At 44.8% G+C, this 17,407-nt stretch overlaps 1 protein-coding gene across 8 annotated transcripts in view; it reads right to left on the bottom strand.

The window, feature by feature from the left end:
- LOC106561392 (homeodomain-interacting protein kinase 2) overlaps positions 1 to 17,407 on the bottom strand; it is a 134,970-nt gene that overhangs the window by 97,697 nt on the left and 19,866 nt on the right. For all 8 annotated transcript variants that reach the window (XM_014125320.2, XM_014125323.2, XM_014125325.2 and 5 more), the window contains exon 2: positions 11,086 to 12,244. In XM_014125320.2, coding sequence (XP_013980795.1) covers positions 11,086 to 12,244 — 1,159 coding nt within the window. The remainder of the gene's footprint in view (positions 1 to 11,085; positions 12,245 to 17,407) is intronic.

Raw genomic sequence — 17,407 nt, 5'->3', positions numbered from 1 at the left:
ATTAGAATTATGTCATGCATCCTAAAGCGGGTGCAGTAATGTCGAAAACAGTCTATTATTTTGGCCTTTTACTGTAAAGCATCTCGCTTTACAGTGCAATGACTTAAAACTCGCGAAAAATAACAATTTGATAGCACTGACACTGAAATGTCACAACTAAAAAATCAAGAGTAATTAGAATAGGAAAATGTAATGCTCCTTGCCAGGTTTAAAAACACAAGAGGCTTCATCTGCATTTCTAATGAGCTCCCACTGCTGGGAGGCAAATGTAACGCGTTGCCTTCCCAGCAAACTCCCAAGGAATGTGCAAAGATGAAGACTCCCAATCTTCAGCCATGGCGCTCGCTTGTGAATTTTTACTGCATCGTAAACAACACCTGCGCTACGATGTTGCCAGCACCTCATCTTCCTTTCGACTCCTTGCAAGTCATATTTGGCTCCCAGTAACCTGATACTGCTAGCTTTTAGTCCTAGCCACGGTGAGAGAGACACCTTATGCACGCTTCAGAGAACAGTACCTAACGGCAACCTCATTCATTAAGAACCCTCCTTGATTTCAGTGGTGGAAAAAGCACACAATTGTCATACTTGAGTAAAAGTAAAGATACCTGAATAGAAAATGACTGAAGTAAAGTGAATTTTTTAAATATGCATTAAAAATTAAATGTTTAACCTTTGTTTAACTAGGCAAGTCAGTTAAGAACAAATTCTTATTTACAATGACAGCCTACCGGGAAACAGTGGGTTAACTGCCTTGTTCAGGGGCAGATTTTTACCTTGTCAGCTCGGGGATTCGATCCAGCAACCTTTCGGTTAGTGGCCCAACTCTCTAACCATTAGGCTACCTGCCGCCCCACTTAAGTATCAAAAGTAAACATAATTGCTAAAATATACTTAAGTATCAACAGTAAAAGTATAAATAATTTCAAATTCCTTAAATTAAGAAAACCAGATAGCCAGGGACATACTCCAAAACTCTGACATCATTTACAAACTAAGCATTTGTGTTTAGTGAATTGAGCCATTTTCCTGTCCTGTGTCAGGGAAAATGTATGGAGTAAAAAGTACCTTATTTTCCTTAGGCATGTAGTGAAGTAAAAGTTGTCAAAAATATAAATAGTAAAGTAAAGATACCGAAGAAAAAAAAACTACTTAAGTAGTACTTTAAAGTATTTTTACTTCAGTACTTTACACCACTGCTTGATGTCTTGCATGGAGGCTGGCTAAATGTGCTGGAACGGCTCTCTGGCTTCTCCTTCTCTAACTAACAGCAGCTAGGCAGGGCTAGTGTTACACTGGGGCCTGTTAGACTAGCCTGTAAGCGTTAGCTCTCTGGTTGTGCCTGACTGAGAAAGATGAGCACCATAGACAGGGTAGAGGAATGAAGAATAGGATTGGCGTGGTTGCCTGATGGGGCTTAGGTTGAGAGTAGAGGTTGACATGAGAACAGGACTCCCGTGGGTCCTGTGGGATAGTGGCAGGAATGGGAGTCAAGTTCTAGAGTCAAGTTCTAGAGTCAAGTTCTAGAGTCAAGTTCAGGACAGGACTGGACGGGATCAACAGTCCACGGGAACGGGCAGTACAGGAAAAGTTATAAACATCGTTTTTTGGGTGGAAATATGTCATGTGTGGAACATTTCATAAAAACAACATTTGTGTAGGCAAGGAATAATATAGCGTACTTAATAAAAATCTGTAAAAAAAAAAAAGATAATTTACCCCCTCCCCCTTCAGTTGTAGCCAGTCACTATAGGCTGCCTCAGATGCCAATCTACGTCAGTAGGCTAAGTGATGAAGCCTTACACACTACCCAAACAGGACACGTCGTGTGTGCAAGCATTGCAAAATAAATTTACACATACATGTTATTCAATCATTGCACCCTCACTGCTCCCGCGTGCCAACGAGCGTCTGCCTTAGAAGTTGCTTCTATTTGTGACGCCGAACGCGATGCAAGTTCTGCCTCTCCAATCTCCTCATTAGCTTTTAGAAGCATATACCCACGTGCCATCTCCTCACTGGTTATACCCAAATGGGTGATTGAAAGATCAACTGAGGTCGGTCGGTCAGATGTGGTAATAAACCTTATTATGAAAGTTAGATGCCAATCGCCATATAAAGTCCAAAGAAGAAAAAGCCTTGAAGGAGAGTTGACTAGAAACGATTCGGTTGACTGTATTATGTGTGGATTAATTGTCGCAGTAGAGGACTTTCTGCATTTCAGGTAAAATAACAACTCAACGTTTATATCCCAGGAGAAATTAGCTAGCAACAGCAAGCTAGCTAAATAGGACAAATTATCTAGCAACTGCAAGATAGCTAGCTAAATTGCCATAAATATTAAATGCTTTTCGACCTGTCCCCAAATTAATATAATTGGTTCAGAGTTTGTTTTGATATGTCAACCTGCGTGTCGTGATCGCATTTGGTGTGGGGGGACCAAATCAATTTACGCAGGATGGCGCACGTGGCCGCACGCACACATCCGGTTTGGGCATGGTGTTAGCCTTCAATAGAGGAACTGCACCGTCTTGTTGCAGCCAAGGACCCATCACTAACATTAACATTAGAGCCAAGGACCCATCACTAACATTAACATTAGAGCCAAGGAAAGAGAGATGTTTTAGTTAAAGTTTATGGAGTTGTCTTTGACAATGAAGGGACAGATAACACAACTTGTAAAAAATGCTGAGGTTTAATCAAATGAGCTACAAACCGGAGAGCGGGACAAGCGGCCTGAAGCAGCATAGCTGCTCTACTCCCAAGCCCAACTGTTTGCATATTTAACTAAACCCATTCCATCTGAGGTGAAGAGTGAAATAAAAATAGATTGACATATGCAGTAGGTTACTGCTGCTCAGTTTTGTATTTTATTTTTTATGTTCATGTTGTAAATGTTAATGTGTTGTAAATGTTAATGTGCGCGCAGTGCTCAGCTGTAGGCTACAGTTTTATGCCGGTGCTGAGCAGACCATTCTGCTGGGGTCTCTGTCCTCCAGTTTAATCAATCTACATTTAGGTCATTTAAAATACTTTGTTATCCAGAGCGATTTGGGCTACAGTAAGTGTATTTAACTAAGATACTGTAGGTAAGACAACCACATACCACAGTTGAATATTGCATTACCGAAATCATTTTCAATACTTCCTAAACAAAAACAATAACAAACATATTTCTGCGCGCAAAAATGAGCACGGAAGGAGACCGGGTGAGATTTTTTATCAGGAAGGGACAGGACAGTTCTTGGGTTATAGAACTGTTGTGGGATCAGGACAGTACAGGAAAATTATTGACAGTAATTAATTTTCACTCCCTTGTCAACCTGTAGTTGAGAGTGAGACACCCTATGGCTGAGTGGTCATGCCACTCCATTACTGTAGCCAGCAATGATCAGATCAGAATCACTAGTGGAAAGAGAGAATGTACTGTAGAATGCAGTCCCCTTTAGAAATCTCTGTCCTAGAGTTTCTAGGAGGCTGTCATGAGAGGCAACCAGCCATGGATACCAGTTCAGCAGACTAGAGCACAGATGCTAGCTCAACTCACTGATGGAGTCAGCACTCCTAATATCCCTTACAGGGATAGTCACGTGTGTTGAGCTATTTTCCCCACTCCACCTAAAATGTCTGGCAGACTATTCCCAAAGCCCTCCTCCCGGCTCCTATATTAAATCTGTATGAGTGTGGGATATTGACATTGGGTAATGACTGACAGGCAGGAAGAAGAGAGACAATAATCCATTTATCTGGTCCAGGGTAAGCCGGACCAGTTTACCTGTTACATCATTAGCTAGCTACCGCAGACAGGAGGGAGGGAGGCCATAGGGAGGCTAGCTAGCTAGCTGACTGACGTAATCAACTGGATAAACACACAGTATGAACAGGTACTGCTCTGCTCTGCAGACATAGGCTCCAGACCTTCAGGCCAAATAGAAGGATAGAAGGACTTTATACACTGACTGCATTGCTGTGCCATGCTAGCAATGATAGATTTATGCAAAAATTACATGAGAAACAAATTAATAATAAATGAATAATGTACTGTGTTTCTCAATGTTTTATTAATATCTATATCTATTGCCACTCCTATCAGAGGAGCTGTTCCTCGTTCCTGTAAATGGAATCGCTCATGTTTACCTTGAATACCCATGTTTTATTTGCATGAGTCAACCTCGTGGAAAATCCATAAATCATTTGCAATGCTAACGTACCCTCAGCAGCATATCTATTGCCTGCCTAATGCAAACAGCCATGTAGCAGGGATCACATTCCCACAAAACACACAGTAACAACCAAGTAAAAGAGCAAGTAAAGACAGAGGGATGAGAGGAAGGTTTCAAATTCATTCCTTATTACTTAAAGCAAACGCATAGGAATCTTTTCACTGCAATTTCTAAGCTAAATATCAAAAGTCTAGTGGAGCTTTTGAAAAACAGATAAAGATATTGTTAGGGATGTTGCCTAAACAGAAATAAGCAGAAGGGGAATGGCTTGTCAAATGCTGCTAGGCTAGCCGTGGTGGAGGTCGAGTGGAGTGAAACTGCCCAGTGGACTATAGCCTGGTCCAAAATAAATCATTACAGAGGACATTGTGCACAAAGCCGGAGTGACTATATGTACATCTTCATGCAACAGTTCCCTATTTTACATAAACAAGAAATAGTACCGGTACGGCGTACCGGTAAAACATGAGCCTATCACAATAATTTAAAACAAAGATAGAAAGAAAACTGTAGGCTGTTACACCATAATCTATTACTGCCTGTCACCCACATGAGAAATGAGCGAATGAACTTGAAAATGGGTGGCATACGCTCCAAAATGCAGTGTGGTTCGAGGTGATTACTAAAGGCAGAGAGACGTGCAGACACCAGCGAACATCACGTGTGCCAAATGTCAGTCGCAAAATGTCATTACACTTTTTGGTCTTTATTATAGACAACTCTTTCGTCAAATGGCGGGTACTGTTTTAGATGCTGGAATTATTTTACAGTGGACGAAGGTGTGCAAGTAGCCTACTTTTTGAAGTGATCTATTTGACAATCAGATGAAAACATCATGCCTGGTTGTGTTAATGCCCCATTAAAAGCTAATACATGTTTACAGTTCAATGACATATCTTTACTATTAGGCTTATAAAAAAATTGGAGGTCCCGTACCAGGAAGAAATAAAATCTACTTTCAATCCTGAGTAGAGGGAGATAGTGTTGCCCCATTTGCAAATTACGATTAGTGCCAAGGCATGTGTGGGTTCTGGCTGAGTGTATGTGTGTGTGTGTGTGTGTGTGTGTGTGTGTGTGTGTGTGTGTGTGTGTGTGTGTGTGTGTGTGTGTGTGTGTGTGTGTGTGTGTGTGTGTGTGTGTGTGTGCCTGCATATGTGTAGTACTGTTCCTCACACCTGCTCTCCCTAGACCAGGCAGTGCCTACACAGCAACAAAGCTTCCCCCAACGCTGGCTGTGTAACCCAAACAGAGTTTGCTATAGGCAAAAAATACTTTAAGCAGTAGGGGAGAAGAAAGTCCTACCCAGCGAGTCATCTGTTTCTAATGCAGGGCCCGCTGGTGTGGATTACAGGGACAGATTACAGGAGAACTTCTGCCTGACCCCACATCTTCATCCTGGGGGAAATGGGAGCCAGCCTTGATGGGGCGGTGGGAGCGGTCCACCGCCACGCTACGTGTTTACTGTCCCTGTTCAATGAGGGGTTTCTCTGGCTTTCTTTTTTTTAAACACAACCCCCCAAAAACTATTTCCCAGAAACTGGTCTCTGCGGCAAATATTTCCCAGGTGCTGTCATTGTGAAGCTGTTACCACCGTGCTGTAAAGCAGAATACTACTCAACAGACCTGCCGTCCTAATCTTCAAAGCAGCACCACAACCTGGTTGTTTATCATATTAAACACGATAAGCAGCTGGTTTCTCAGAAAGCTGGGGGGGGGGTAACAGTAAGGATATGAGCTGGGAACCCACAGGGAATGATAAGGAGACAGAGAGAGAAAGACAGAGATAAAGAAAGAGAGAGAGAGCATGAGAGAGAATGAGAGAGAGAATGAGAGAGAGAATGAGAGAGAGAATGAGAGAGAGAGGGAATGCGAGAGAGAGAATGAGAGAGAAGAACGAATAATTCAGCAAAAATATCCTCCATGTTCAACGTAAAACACCAAATAATGCATGTAGAGCAGAATTAGGACAATACCCGCTAATTATCCAAATCCAGAAAAGAGCCGTTAAATGCTACAACCACCTTAAAGGAAGCAATTCCCAAACCTTCCGTATCAAAGCCATCACCTACTGAAAAATGTACCTGGAGAAGAGCCCCCTAAGCAAGCTGGTCCTGGGGCTCTGTTCACAAACACAAACAGACCCCACAGAGCCCCTGGACAGCAACAATATTAGACCCAACCAAATCATGAGAAAACAAAAAGATAATTATTTGATGCATTGGAAAACATTAACAAAAAAACTGAGCAAATTAGAATGCTATCTGGCCCTAAACAGAGAGTACAGAGTGGCATAATACCTGACCACCGTGACCGTGACCACCAAAAATTAAGGAAATCTTTCACTATGTACACACTCAGTGAGCATAGCCTTGCTATTAAGAAAGAATGCCAAAGACATACCTGGCTCTCAAAAGAAGACAGGCAATGTGCACACTGCCCACAAAATGAGGTGGAAAATGAGCTGCACTTCCTAACCTCCTGCCAAATGTATGACCATATTAGACACACATACAGTGGCTTGCGAAACTATTCACCCTCCTTGGCATTTTCCTATTTTGTTGCCTTACAACCTGGAATTAAAATGGATTTTGGGGGGTTTGTAGCATTTGATTTACACAACATGCCTACCACTTTGAAGATGCAAAATATTTTTTTATTGTGAAACAAAACAAGAAATAAGACAAAAGAAACCCCCCCAAAGTCAATACTTTGTTGAGCCACCTTTTGCAGCAATTACAGCTGCAAGTCTCTTGGGGTATGTCTCTATAAGCTTGACACATCTAGCCACTGGGACTTTTGCCCATTCTTCAAGGCAAAACTGCTCCAGCTCCTTCAAGTTGTATGGGTTCCGCTGGTGTACAGCAATCTTTAAGTCATACCACAGATTCTCAATTGGTTTGAGGTCTGGGCTTTGACTAGGCCATTCCAAGACATTTAAATGTTTCCCCTTAAACCACTTGAATGTTGCTTTAGCAGTATGCTTAGCGTCATTGTCCTGCTGGAAGGTGAACCTCCGTCCCAGTCTCAAATCTCTGGAAGACTGAAACAGGTTTCCCTCAAGAATTTCCCTGTATTTAGCGCCATCCATCATTCCTTCAATTCTGACCAGTTTCCCAGTCCCTGCCAATGAAAAACATCCCGACAGCAGGATGCTGCCACCACAATGCCTCACTGTGGGGACGATATTCTCGGGGTGATGAGAGGTGTTGGGTTTACGCAAGACATAGCGTTTTCCTTGATGGCCAAAAAGCTCAATTTTAGTCTCATCTGACCAGAGTACCTTATTCCATATGTTTGGGGAGTCTCCCACATGCCTTTTGGCAAACACCAAACATGTTTGCTTATTTTCTTCTGGCCACTCTTCCGTAAAGTCCAGCTCTGTGGAGTGTACGGCTTAAAGTGGTCCTATGGACAGATACTCCAATCTCCGCTGTGTGTCACGTCCTGGCCATAGAGAGGTTTTTATTCTCTATTTTGGGTAGGCCAGGGTGTGACTAGGGTGGGCATTCTATGTTCCTTTTTCTATGTTCTTTATTTTCTATGTTTTGGCCGGATATGGTTCTCAATCAGGGACAGCTGTCTATCGTTGTCTCTGATTGGGAACCATACTTAGGTAGCCCTTTTCCCTCCTTGTGTTGTGGGAAGTTGACTTTGTTTATGGCACATAGCCTTTAGCTTCACGGTTTGTTGGGTAGTGTTTATTGTTTTGTTCGCCGTCTTTTCAAATAAAAAGAATATGTACGTACACCACGCTGCACCTTGGTCCTCTCCTTTCAATGATCGTGACAGAACTTCCCACCAAAGAAGGACCAAGCAGCGGAGGAATGAGCTGCAGGAGAGCTATTTGGAGTCATGGACATGGGAGGAGATCCTCGATGGTCAGGGTCCATGGAGCCAGGCTGGGGAGTACCAGAGCCCGAAGGAGGAGCTGGAGGAAGCTAAGAGGGAATGACGGAGGTATGAGGCATTATATCCTCCATTTCAGGAGGTGAGGAGGCAGCCCCAAAATATTGTTTTTGGGGGGGCACACAGGGAGATTGGCGGAGTCAGGCGATAGACCTGAGCCAACTCTCCGTGCTTACCGGAAGCAGCATGGTACTGGTCAGGCACCGTGTTATGCGGTGAAGCCTACGGTGTCTCCAGTACGCGCTCATAGCCCGGAGCGCTATATGCCAGCCCCCCGCAAGTGCCATGCGAGAGTGGGCATCCAGCCAGGGCGGATTGTGCCAGCTCAGCACGTCTGGTCTCCAGTGCGACGTTTCGGCCCAGGGTATCCTGCGCCGGCTCTGCGTACTGTGTCTCCGGGGCGCTGGGACGGCTCAGTTCGTCCTATGCCTGCGCTCGGCCCGTGCCGGGCGAAAGTGGGCAATGAGCCTGGAAGAGTGGTGTCAAGCCTACGCACCAGATCTCCAGTGCTCCCCCACAGCCCGGTCTATCCTGTGCCTCCTCCACGGACCAGGCCTCCAGTAGGTCTCCCCAACCTGGTGAGTCCTGTTCCTGCTCCTCGCACTAGCCCTGTGGTGCATGTTACTAGTCTGGCACCTCCAAAGCCAGCCCCACGCATCAGGCCTCCAGTGCGCATTCCCCGTCCAGAGCTTCCAGCGACAGTCCCCCGTCCAGAGCTTCCGGCGACAGTTCCCCGTCCAGAGCTTCCGGCGACAGTTCCGGAGCCGACAGAGACGGCCTCCAGTCCGGAGCTGCCAGAGTCGCCATCCAGTCCGGAGCTGCTAGAGTCGCCCTCGAGTCCGGAACTGCCAGAGTCGCCCTCCAGTCCGGAGCTGCCAGAGTCGCCCTCCAGTCCGGAGCTGCCAGAGTCACCCTCCATTCCGGAGCTGCCAGAGTCGCCCTCCAGTCCGGAGCTGCCAGAGCCGTCCTCCAGTCCGGAGCTGCCAGAGTCACCCTCCAGTCCGGAGCTGCCAGAGCCGCCCTCCATTCCGGAGCTGCCAGAGTCAGTGCCCAGTCCTGGGTCGGCGGCGAGGGTCCCCGCTGCGTCCCTCACCGGAGCCGCCACCACAGAGAAAAGCCCACCCAGACCCTCCCCTATAGGTTCAGGTTTTGCGGCCGGAGTTCGAACCTTTGGGGGGGGTACTGTCATGCCCTGGCCATAGAGAGGTTTTTTATTCTCTATTTTGGATAGGCCAGTGGGTGACTAGGGTGGGCATTCTATGTTCCTTTTTCTATGTTCTTTATTTTCTATGTTTTGGCCGGATATGGTTCTCAATCAGGGACCGCTGTCAATCGTTGTCTCTGATTGGGAACCATACTTAGGTAGCCCTTTTCCCTCCTTGTGTTGTGGGAAGTTGACTTTGTTTATGGCACATAGCCTTTAGCTTCACGGTTTGTTGGGTAGTGTTTATTGTTTTGTTCGGCATCTTTTCAAATAAAAAGAATATGTACGCTCACCACGCTGCACCTTGGTCCTCTCCTTTCAACGATCGTGACACTGTGGCGCTTTGCAGCTCCTTCAGGGTTATCTTCGGTCTCTTTGTTGCCTCTCTGATTAATACCCTCCTTGCCTGGTCCGTGAGTTTTGGTGGGCGGCCCTCTCCTGGCAGGTTTGTTGTGGTGCCATATTCTTTCCATTTTCGAATAAGGGATTTAATGGTGCTCTGTGGGATGTTCAAAGTTTCGGATATTTTTTTATAATCCAACCCTGATCTGTACTTCTCCACAACTTTGTCCCTGACCAGTTTGGAGAGCTTCTTGGTCTTCATGGTGCCGCTTGCTTGGTGGTGCCCCTTGCTTAATGGTGTTGCGGACTCTGGGGCCTTTCAGAACAGGTGTATATATACTGAGATCATGTGAAAGATCATGTGACACTTAGATTGCACACAGATGGACTTTATTTAACTAACTACGTGACTTCTGAAGGTAATTGGTTGCACAAAATCTTATTTAGGAGCTTCATGGCAAACGGATGAATACATATGCACACACCACTTTTCCATTTTACCTTTTTGAAACAAGTTTTTTTTTTTCATTTCACATCATCAATTTGGACTATTTTGTGTATGTCCATTACATGAAATCCAAATAAAAATCAATTGAAATTACAGGTTGTAATGCAACAAAATAGGAAAAATGCCAAGGGGGTGAATACTTTTGCAAGGAACTGCATTTACCTCAGATTACACAGAACCACAAAGAATTTGAAAACAAATCCAATTTTGATACATTTCCATATCTATTGAGTGAAATACCACATTGTGCAATCACAGCAGCAAGATTTGTGACCTATTGCCACAAGAAAAGGGCAACCAGTGAAGAACAAACACCATTGTAAATACAACTGACATTTATGTTTATTTATTTTCCCTTTTGTACTTTAACTATTTGCACATCATTACCCCATAGACATAATATGACATTTGAAATGTCTTTATTCTTTTGGAACTTTTGTGAGTGTAACTGTACATTTTTAATTGTTTATTTCACTTTTGTTTATTATTTATTTTACTTGCTTTGGCAATGTAAACATATGTTTCCCATGCCAATAAAGCCCTTAAATTGAAACTGAGAAGAAGAGACCCTAACCAACTACAGCAAATAAGACTGACACAGAGCAGAAAAACAGAGCCCAGAGCAAGAGCCTTGGTCCAAACACTGAGACCAACTAGGAAAACATTCCAATAAACCAACCGGTAAATCACACACGATGCACAAAGCACTGTGATATTGAAACAATCAAGGAGGAGAACAAATTTGTAAAGAAACATCTACCTCCCCTTGACAAATCTGTCCCGTCTGTAAACCTTTTCAAACCCAATTTTTTATTAAACTTGACAGGTCTCTCTTGGGAAATAGGTCTTCTTATCATAACGAGATTTCCTGGTTAATTCAAGGTGAAAGAAACTGCTCTTACCTGTAGTATCTGGACTGCAGGTAGGTGGAGCACACGGCTTTGGACACGTGGCTGGCCGAGCCAAAGTCAATGACCTTGACTCGGTAGGGCTGCCTGGAGGGGTCCACCAACATGATGTTCTCTGGCTTCAGGTCAGCATGGATCAGGCCCAGGCTCTTGAGCTTCATCAGGGCTGTGGCCACCTGCTGTAAGACTGGCCTAATGTACTTCAACGGCAGTGGACTGAACTTGTTCTGCTTGAGGAAGTCGTACAGGTTCTGCTCCAGCATCTCGAACACCAGGCATGTGTGGTTCTTGTGCTGGAAGCACTCGTAGGCACGCACAAAGTTGTAGTCATCTGCACTCTCTGTGCTCAACCGGGCCAGGATGCTCACCTCGATCTGGCCCTGGCGCGCGTACGATGGGTGGTTCTTCAGGATCTTGATGGCCACAATCTCGTTGGTGCCCCTCTTCCAGCACTTGACCACTTGGCCAAAGGTACCTCTGCCCAAGAACTCTAGCACCTCGTAGGTGTTGGTCATGGAGCAGACCACCTCGTGCTGCACCAACTGGTAGTCCCCTTCATTGTTGGAACCACTGTTCTTGGAGGTGGCTGTTGATGTGGCCGTTGCCGTGACGATGGCCACCGTGGCCCCGCTGGCTGCGTTCTGGATCATCGTTGTGCTGCCGCCGTGCTCCTCGATGATCGTCACGCTGCTGTTGCTGTTGTCGAGCTCCTCACTCTTGCGCTTAAGCCCACATCGCTGGTAGGTGTCCAGCAGGCTGACGGTGCTGCGACGGGTCAGGTTGTGGACTGTTCCCCCGCTTCCTCCTCCGCTACTGCTACTGCCTCCACCACTACTGCTACCGCCCAAGCTCAACAGAGGCCCCAGAGGCCCTGCAGTGCCTGAGGTACTGCTGGCCGAGGCAACCACAATTTTCCCCGCACTCGCCGGGAAGATTAGCGCAGACTGCTCGTAGGGCAGAGAGCAGTTGATTCCCAGAGATGTGGCTTGGGACAATTGCTGCTTGCTGTTCTGGTTGTAGACGACTTTGCTGTGTGTGCCGTACCCTGTCATATCCCAGTATGAACTCTGCTCCACCTTCAGCTTCTTCACGCTAAAGAAGGCACTTGACTGGAGAGTGTGAGGGGACAAGACTTGCACTTGCGAGGCCATACCTGGAAGAGAGGAGAGGAGGGGAGAAGGGAGCGGGAGAGAGACACAAAGTGAGCGGTAGGAATTTGAGACAGTGCTTGAAACATGAGTGGCTTCTTTAAATAAAGAGCGCTTATGTCAGGCCCATGTTGACGTATCAATGTCTTACTCAACCAACACAAACTAAAAACTTCAAATCACATTGGTTATTTCACTCTTTAAGGCGACTTTTCAGAATTACGTATTATGTATGCTACTCATGGCAAGAGAAAAAGAGATGTCCGTATATGTTTTAAAACTATACAGTATTATAACAAGCTTGACTATAGAATATACAGTATATGATGTTTAAACAGGAACTTTGTGTTTGAATGGTGACTATCTAGACCGTTGATGTAGACGGAATTGCCTTTCTCTTCAGTTCCCATCTGGACTAATGTAAACAGAGCTCTAATAATACTCTTCATAGAGAATTCAGAGAATGCAGAAATGTGCACCAAAACGAGCCCTTCGAAAGTTGCGTGACTCTCAAGGAATGATAGCAATTTCCTCAGCAAAAAGCAAAATGACAACCCAGACCCTGCATTTGTTGGTACACAATTAGCTTGAAAGAGAGAGAGAGAGAGAGAGAGAGAAAAAAAGACTCTTCTATTTTCGAAACAACAGAGGAGCATTTGAACTCCGTCTCAACCTCAGATCCTGAAGACAACAAGCAAAAGTGGAAAACTGCAAGGCACTGAGCTCATGGGAACTGCCTGCCTCAGAATAAGCTTCTCCAAGCAAACAACGGCCCAAAAATAACCCTCTCAAACGGGCCTGTTTGTAGCACTGAAATTATTGTTACAGCACAAGCCGGCTTACATGCAGGCCTCGGTACTGATATATAACAGTCTCCAATGTACCCCAAATTAGTGCACTAACAAATTTATGATCTACTACCTGTGTACATCTTCACTCACATGCATATCGCATTTTTAAACCCAGCCTAAATCCACAAACACACACACTCAAAATCCTAACACACACCCGTGCATGCACACAGTCAGCATATTATACATAGTCCTAGCCTACATGACTAAAACACAGGAGGTTGGTGGCACCTTAATTGGGGAGGACGAGCTTGTGGTAATGACTGGAGAGGAATAGGTGGAATGGTATCAAATACATCAAACACATGGTTTCTATGTTTGATGCCATTCTATTTACATTCTATTTCCAGCCATTATTATGAGCCATCCTCCCCTAAGAAGCCTCCACTTAGCTAAAACCAATCCTGTTTTCCTGTCTCCTTATAGATGACTAAACACACAGTGACCTTGAAGAGAAGAGGTTGTGAAGGGGGCCAGGGACTAATGAGTGAAACGTTTTCCAAACGTTTTGGAGGAGTTCCATGATGATTCAGGGGTGTGTTGGGGACAGGGTGCAGAGGGAGGAGACATACTTAGTCACTCTGTCATTATTAGCCTTTTGAGTTCTGAATGATGATTCATTCACTACAAATCTGGCCATCTCCTCCTCTCTTTCTCTCTCTCCCTCTTCCCCCTCTTCCCCCTCCTCCATCTCTTCCACTCTCTCCTTCTCTCCTCCTCCTCTTCATCCTCCTCCTCCATCTCCTTTCCTCTCTCCTCTCCTGCTACCAGATGTTTGGTAGTAGAGCTAGGGACACTGGTCATCATAATGGTCATCTGGTCTTAACCTTAATGCTGCACAGCGAATCCCATGCCTGTAGGCTGTAGGTTAGTTGATAAAGCATATTACTAGGGGCTTTTGCTTTACCACACTAAACCTTGAATAAGGTTTACCCTACACCACTATACGCCCCCCTCTGGCCCCCTCTATGCCCAGCCTGGCAAAAACATGTGGATGGAAGGAGTAATGAAGACCATCCGCTGGGTTATTAGGAGCAAGGCACTATGCTAATCACATAAGCCAACAGGGCCAGATGTCACTGCTCGGATTACCCACCAATTCCTTTGGTGGAGACTTTCACGGTAAAAATAATTTGGCCACGTTGGCATTGGCATAGTCACTAGTCACCGTCAGCGGTGCTGCTACTGCTGTGTGAGACTGACTGGAAAACTATAGGAGGATAATCAGATACTACAGTAGGAGCAATGGCCTACTGCTCTGATCGTGATGTCAAATTCCAGGATTACATTGCCATGATTATGGATGACCAACAGTAACAGCATCGGCCAAGCAGCTTTTAGTTTACGGCACTAGGCTCAAGCTGTAACTGCCCTTTCCAAAGCAGCGCCATCGCCATCAGAATTTTTAAATGTGTATTTTTCCATATATAGACACATCCTATGTGTTGTAATCAAATAAAACATATGCACTGAGCTTGTCTGATGATTTAAGCACACTATTTGATGAAATAATGAAAACACCGAAATTACTAGAGGGAGTCCGATCTCAATTGATTTGATTGTGCCGGGCCTGCTCAGACTTGCTGCGCTGTGTTAAATAAAAAAGACAGTGAGTGACTGTGTGACTACCACCTGTTGTCTCTCTCCTCCATGCTGCAGCGACCACCGCAGAACAGTGTTTAGAACATAATTACAAATAACATAATTACCACATAGTTACAGCCATACATTCTAAGTGATTTCAATGAGTCTTTCTCCATTCTGATTGGTTTATACTGTTCAATTCAACTTCAAACAAAACACATTTCCTGCATTTCCATTCATCTGAGATCATTTCCACACTGCCATGTAAGGCTGCACGGTAGGGGCTGTAACGGGTGGCGTAGTGAATGGACCAAGGCACAGCGGGTTGAGTGCTCATCTTTAACTTTTATTGAACACTAAACAAAAACAAGAAACCAAACGACAGCTAGACAGTTTTGCAGGCTACACACACAGCAATGCAAAATCAACTTCACACAAAAGACAGGTGGAAAAAGGGCTACCTAAGTATGGCTCCCAATCAGCAACAACGAAGTACAGCTGTCCCTGATTGAGAGCCATACCAGGCCAACACAAAGAAATACAAACACACCCCTGCCACGTCCTGACCAACCTACAATAACAAATAACCCCTTATACTGGTCAGGACGTGACAGGGGCAAAAAAAACAAGGCCTGATTTTTAACAAAATGTTGCAAAATGACTCCCTGATTAAATAAAGGTAAAAAATATTTATTTGTATTTTTATATGGGCGAAAACTCTGTAACCGTAGCCACGGCCTTTAATGTATCCATGACTCACTAGGGAAACTATGGGAGCTGGGAAGATTACACGGTTAATACAATTGAAGGGTTGAATAAAGAGTAACTGACTTGCCTGTGCCTGTGGCGAATGCAGAAAAGTAATTAAATGAACAAACAGTTGGGGTCAAATGGCTGGAATGTTATCTCTGAACAACATGCTTAGGTAAAAACACGCACAATTCTACTTCATTGGAATGTCAGAACTAATTAATCATTATTGAATCACCGCTTAAGTTCAAAACGGTCTGTGATCTGTACCCTGAAATCTTAACAACCATCTCCCTTTCTCTGTTGATTAGTGTTCATCTTTATATTTAAACTAACAGTGTAGTCTACACAACTTCTTAATTCCACATATGAAGTTTATTTTCATTTCTGAACTTTGTGCCAAATGCAAAACTGTAAAGGGCCCATAGTTTTCACGTTTACAATGTTAGAATGCCTTATGTAGCCTGGTCCTCCATGTAATATACCTTAAAGAGCATGGTGTGTTCAGAGCACTGCAATTTAGCAGAAAACCACAGGGGAATTTCTCACTGTTTAGAAGCAGCATGCTGAAGTGGATATGGTCAATGTCTTTAGGGGGGATTATGTCCTCTGTCAAAGGCTAGTTAATCTGCTTCTTAGGCAGATCAAGGCTATTCTGCGCAGGAGGCCGAGGGTGAGAGGGTGGGTGGGTGGGTGGGAGGGAGGGAGGCCGAGGGTGAGAGGGTGGGTGGGTGGGTGGGAGGGAGGGAGGGTGGGAGGGAGGGAGGGAGGGAGGGAGGGAGGGAGGGAGGGAGGGAGGGAGGGTCTGGTTACTGACTGACTAGTGTGCTTGGCTGTTTTAATTAAGACCTGTATTGTGGTGTGCATGACAACTAGTACCAGATCAATAATTTAAAAAAATATATATATTTCACCTTTATTTAACCAGGTAGGCCAGTTGAGAACAAGTTTTCATTTACAACTGTGACCTGGCCAAGATAAAGCAAAGCAGTGCGACAAAAACAACAACACAGATTTACACATGGAATAATCACACGTACAGTCAATAACACAATAGAAAGATCTATATACAGTGTGTGCAAATGTAGTAAGATTGGGGAGGTAAGGCAATAAATAGGCCAAAGTGGTGAAATAATGACAATTTAGCATTAACACTGGAGTGATAGATGTGCAGATGATGATGATGATGATGATGATGATGTGCAAGTAGAGATACTGGGGTGCAAAAGAGCAAAAATAAATAACAATAAGGGGATGAGGTAGTTGGGTGGGCTATTTACAGATGGGCTGTGTACAGGTGCAGTGACTCTTCTCTAAAGGAGAGGAGGAATACACATACATGCCTTCTGGTTGACTCTTCTCTAAAGGAGAGGAGGAATACACATACAGGCCTTCTGGTTGACTCTTCTCTAGAGGAGAGGAGGAATACACATACAGGCCTTCTGGTTGACTCTTCTCTAGAGGAGAGGAGGAATACACATACAGGCCTTCTGGTTGACTCTTCTCTAAAGGAGAGGAGGAATACACATACAGGCCTTCTGGTTGACTCTTCTCTAGAGGAGAGGAGGAATACACATACAGGCCTTCTGGTTGACTCTTCTCTAGAGGAGAGGAGGAATACACATACAGGCCTTCTGGTTGACTCTTCTCTAAAGGAGAGGAGGAATATACATACAGGCCTTCTGGTTGACTCTTCTCTAGAGGAGAGGAGGAATATACATACAGGCCTTCTGGTTGACTCTTCTCTAGAGGAGAGGAGGAATACACATACAGGCCTTCTGGTTGACTCTTCTCTAGAGGAGAGGAGGAATACACATACAGGCCTTCTGGTTGACTCTTCTCTAAAGGAGAGGAGGAATATACATACAGGCCTTCTGGTTGACTCTTCTCTAGAGGAGAGGAGGAATACACATACAGGCCTTCTGGTTGACTCTTCTCTAGAGGAGAGGAAGAATACACATACAGGCCTTCTGGTTGACTCTT

Source organism: Salmo salar, chromosome ssa10 (genome assembly GCF_905237065.1).
Source record: "Salmo salar chromosome ssa10, Ssal_v3.1, whole genome shotgun sequence".
NCBI classification, from domain to species: Eukaryota; Metazoa; Chordata; class Actinopteri; order Salmoniformes; family Salmonidae; genus Salmo; species Salmo salar.
This window is presented reverse-complemented; position numbering and strand designations above follow the sequence as displayed.